Source organism: Mus caroli, chromosome 19 (assembly GCF_900094665.2).
Source record: "Mus caroli chromosome 19, CAROLI_EIJ_v1.1, whole genome shotgun sequence".
Classification (NCBI taxonomy): domain Eukaryota; kingdom Metazoa; phylum Chordata; class Mammalia; order Rodentia; family Muridae; genus Mus; species Mus caroli.
The window spans coordinates 1,059,593-1,063,835 of record NC_034588.1 but is presented as its reverse complement, the minus strand read 5'-3'; the positions used below and the strand labels follow the sequence as shown (position 1 = coordinate 1,063,835).

General features: G+C 46.2%; 1 protein-coding gene across 5 annotated transcripts in view; it reads left to right on the top strand.

Annotated features, from left to right (window-relative positions):
- Kdm2a (lysine demethylase 2A) overlaps positions 1-3,888 on the top strand; it is an 82,066-nt gene extending 78,178 nt beyond the window's left edge. For all 5 annotated transcript variants that reach the window (XM_029472319.1, XM_029472320.1, XM_021151213.2 and 2 more), the window contains 3 exons: positions 537-695; positions 1,374-1,589; positions 2,417-3,888. In XM_029472319.1, coding sequence (XP_029328179.1) covers positions 537-695; positions 1,374-1,589; positions 2,417-2,598 — 557 coding nt within the window. In that variant the 3' untranslated portion in view covers positions 2,599-3,888. The remainder of the gene's footprint in view (positions 1-536; positions 696-1,373; positions 1,590-2,416) is intronic.
- Positions 3,889-4,243: the final 355 nt, after the last annotated feature.

The window sequence follows — 4,243 nt, the reverse complement described above, 5'->3', positions numbered from 1 at the left end:
TTTTTTTTTTTTTTTTTTTTTTTTTTAAGTTTCTTAAGCTATCTCCCTAAAGTGTCCAGCAGTTGTTATACGTGCCTGCATGTGTACTTTGTCTTGAGATGCTCTCACTTTGTGGCCTTGAACTCTTTAGAAATCAAAGAGATCAGCCTTCCTATTCTTTCTGAATGCTGGAATGGAATATGTGCCATCACACTCAATACCAGCATTTGGACTTTTTGTTTTGTTCGTGTGTTTGTCTGTCTGGGAACTCACTTTACAGACTAGGTTTTCTGCCTGTTTCTGCCTCCTGAATGCTGGAATTAAAGATGTGGGATAGTACCATCTGGCGTTCCAGCTATTGGTTTTAACACCAAAGTAAAAGTTATAACTTTGATGCCTTGACACCATGAAAATCTTTAGACTTGGTTACTAGATTAGAACATAGTCCTCTCCCAGTAAACTAGAGATCCATTTGTGTTGCTCAGAACAGCTGGTAACTGAGGATCTGAACTCTTTATAAGTAGAGTATGTTGTATGTCTGTTTCCATTTGTTACAGGATTAAAAGACCTCCTCCTAGCAGGCTGTTCCTGGTCTGCAGTATCTGCCCTCAGCACCGCCAGCTGCCCGCTTCTCAGGACCCTTGATCTTCGGTGGGCAGTAGGAATTAAAGACCCTCAAATTCGGGACTTGCTGACTCCACCCACAGATAAGCCAGGTAAGCTCTGGGTCTGCCTCACTGACCTATCTTGGCCTTTTTTTTTTTTCTTTAGATGGAGCTTGAAACTTAAGGTCTCAGAATTAACAAAGCTAAAATACAGTGGTAATCCATGTACACGTGCTGGTTATGTACAAGCAAATGACTCAGCAAACAAACAGGAAGAAGTCCATTCTATACATTTTAAGAATTAGGTCCCAGAGAGAATGGACCTGATCAAATCTTGTAAGACTTCTGAGTCAGTTTTTCAGCTGGGCATGGGGCACGCCTTTAATCCTAGCAGAGGCAGAGGCAGGCAGATTTCTGAATTCGAGGACAGCCAGGGCTACACAGAGAAACCCTGTCTTGGAAAAAGAAAAAAGAAAACAAAACAAACAAACAAACAAACAAAAACTTTAAAAGAAAAAAAAAGTTTTTCAAATGCTGGATGGTAACAGAATCACAGGACTATGAGGAAAGAAGGCCCTTTTCTACACACATCACTTTGGAAGTGAGGCATACACTCTGGCACTAAGAGGACCGAAAACTTACTTTGTTCACTCCCTACAGGAAGGGTTGAGTGTGGGCAGTTCTGCTTAACCCTGTCAAGGGGGTCCTAACCAATGCATAGGTGCTTCCTCTTGGGGCTTCAGTCAAAAATTCAAAGTTTCAATCTAAGTTCTTTTCTTGCCTGTACAGGTCAAGACAATCGAAGCAAACTCCGGAACATGACTGACTTCCGGCTGGCAGGCCTTGACATCACAGATGCTACTCTCAGACTCATCATCCGCCACATGCCCCTTTTGTCTCGACTTGACCTCAGTCACTGCAGTCACCTTACAGATCAGTCCTCCAACCTACTAACTGCTGTCGGGTCTTCCACTCGATACTCCCTTACAGAGCTCAATATGGCAGGTATGCTATCTTTGTTTATATGAGGTGATGCCCTGATTTTTGAACCATGTCCATATCTACATGGGATAGAGAGTTGGATCTAGCACCGATAACACATGTCAGCATGCACACACATGAAATCAAAACAACCTTTATTTTTAATTTGCAGCTGGGCATGGTGGCAAGCACCTTTAATCTAACCCCAGTGTTTTGGAAGCAGTAGAAGGTAGATTTCTTGAGTTTGAGGTCAGCCAGGGCTATATTGTGAGGCTCCATCTCAAAAAAATAAATGATAGAATAAATTTTAAAAATTTACATCTGGCCAGTTGTCACCACATACACCTTTTTATTTTTTTATTTTTATTTTTAAAGATTTATTTATTTATTATATGTAAGTACACTGTAGCTGTCTTCAGACACTCCAGAAGAAGAAATAAGATCTTGTTTCGGATGGTTGTGAGCCACCATGTGGTTGCTGGGATTTGAACTCAGGACCTTTGTAAGAGCAGTCAGCGCTCTTAAACCACTGAGTCTTCTCTCCAGCCATAAGAGACTTTTCTATTCCTTTTTAAACCAAAGATCTCTGAGTTGGGTAGTAAACTCAGGTGCCCGCATGTTTGGCTGCTGTCCAGCTGTAGTTTTGTCAGCCAAATGGCTCTTGTGCTGCTCACTTGCCCGTGGTCCTTAGAGCCAGGCAGCAAGAGGCCACAATACTGGTGGCAACCCCAGTATCTCTGCATGGTGACAGAAAGAGCATTGGAGAAAGATACTGGGATAACAGATTGGCAGAAATGGGCCTCTGTGGCTATGTTTGTAATCTTTTTTTCTCTTGGCCATGTTGCCTACAGGTTGCAATAAATTGACAGACCAGACCCTGTTCTTCCTAAGGCGGATTGCTAATGTCACCTTGATTGACCTTCGAGGATGCAAACAGATCACGAGAAAAGCCTGTGAGCACTTCATCTCAGACTTGTCCATCAACAGCCTCTACTGCCTGTCTGATGAGAAACTGATACAGAAGATTAGCTAAGACATGCTCAGCCCAGACTGAACAGGAAAATCTTCCCCTGCCTTCCCACCAAGGAGAGTCTCTCCCTGACCCTGCGCAGGCTCTGAGGCCAACGACACATTCCCTCTCTGCTCTCTTTTCTCTGAGCCCTTCTCCCACAGGTGGGGCAGAGAGGTTGGTGGACACCAAGGTCATTGCCTGCTCCTCTCCCTCCCATGGAAAAGAAAGGAGAGGTTGATCAAGGAGAAAGCACAGGCTGTGCTATCCCAGTTCCTGCTTGCTTGCTCGTCTGCCAGCTAGGAAGCTGGACTCTCAGTTTGGGGGAATTTGTGCATATTTCACCTGCACTGGGCCAAGAACCCTCCCTTCTCACCCATAGTCCCTAGCAGTGCCTGGTTCTGAGCAAACTCTAGGGAGGAAGGCAGCCTTGCCTCCATGGCCAGATTCTCCTCATGGTGTCCGTTGCGTGTCTCTCCTCCGTTAAACTCTCCCGGCTTCTGCAGGAGGAGCCAGCAGCCCTAGAAACAGCAGGCCTGGCAGGTCTCACTGGTGCTGAGTTGTCTGAAGCTTTGCTCCGTGTCTGTCATAGCCCTTCTTTCTTGTCCCTGAGCTTGATGCTGTCCAACACTCATTCTTATAATACAGTCCCCATTCTGCCATCACCCCCTAAACTTTCCCACTAGTCACCCACTTGTCCTTTGTTGCACTTACTTGGGGTTATCAAAAGCTCTTCAGAGGAGCTGGAACTCTGCCCCTCCCCCCGAAATGCCCATATCATTGCTACCCAGGCATATTCTAAGACAGGCATCATTAATAATCCCCACCCATTGCTGCCCACCAACTGCCCTTTTCCATTTGTCCTCTTTCCTGCCTGAGCAGGGCTTTTCTAGAATTTGTGTCCTCAGAAGGAGCAGCATGTTTCTCCAGGTGGGGAAACAGAAGACTGGCTGAATCCCCACCTGCCTCTCAGCCAGGCTTTTCTGGGCTCTGGTTTAGCATGGCCCTCTGAGCCCAGGCCTGTGTATAACCTAGCAGCTCACTGACCTGGTGCCTTTTAAAGGGGAGTCCTGATTGAAAACCTACCCTCTGCCTGCAGCCTTGGAAGTGTGTGTGCATGTGCCTCTGTGTGTCTGGCTAAGTGTGCTGCACATATGTGCAGGGAAGGAGGGGAGCATGATGTCTCCCACTCCTCATCGCCCTTCTTCAAGCCCCATCAAGCTGCCCCCTTTGACTTTGCATTGAACGGCCTGTCCAAAGATCCTCTCTCTAGGGCAGCAGAGAGCTTTTTGCACTTTAGAAAAAAAAAAAAAATGAAAGAAAGAAAATGGTCGGAACTATTCTGGGTCAATATTTAGAGTATGAGGAGATGCTCAGCAGAGGCCTGTGGCCAGAGTTTGTCAGTGATACATGCAAATTTGCACTCTGCTCCCCATCTATAGGAGATTGATAATTGATAGCACAGCCTTGCCCCGCCTTCTCTTAACCCCAAACATACCCCTTCCCACCCCATTTCCTGGAATCTAGCCTCAGACTTTCCTAAACTCCATCAGGAGGGGACAGAGCCCGGGCACCATGAGTCTGAAGTGTGAACCGCCCAAGGAGAGATGCTAACTGTACCCTTGCCACTGCCAAAGCAATAGAGGCAGAAGTGTCCCCTCTGCCACTC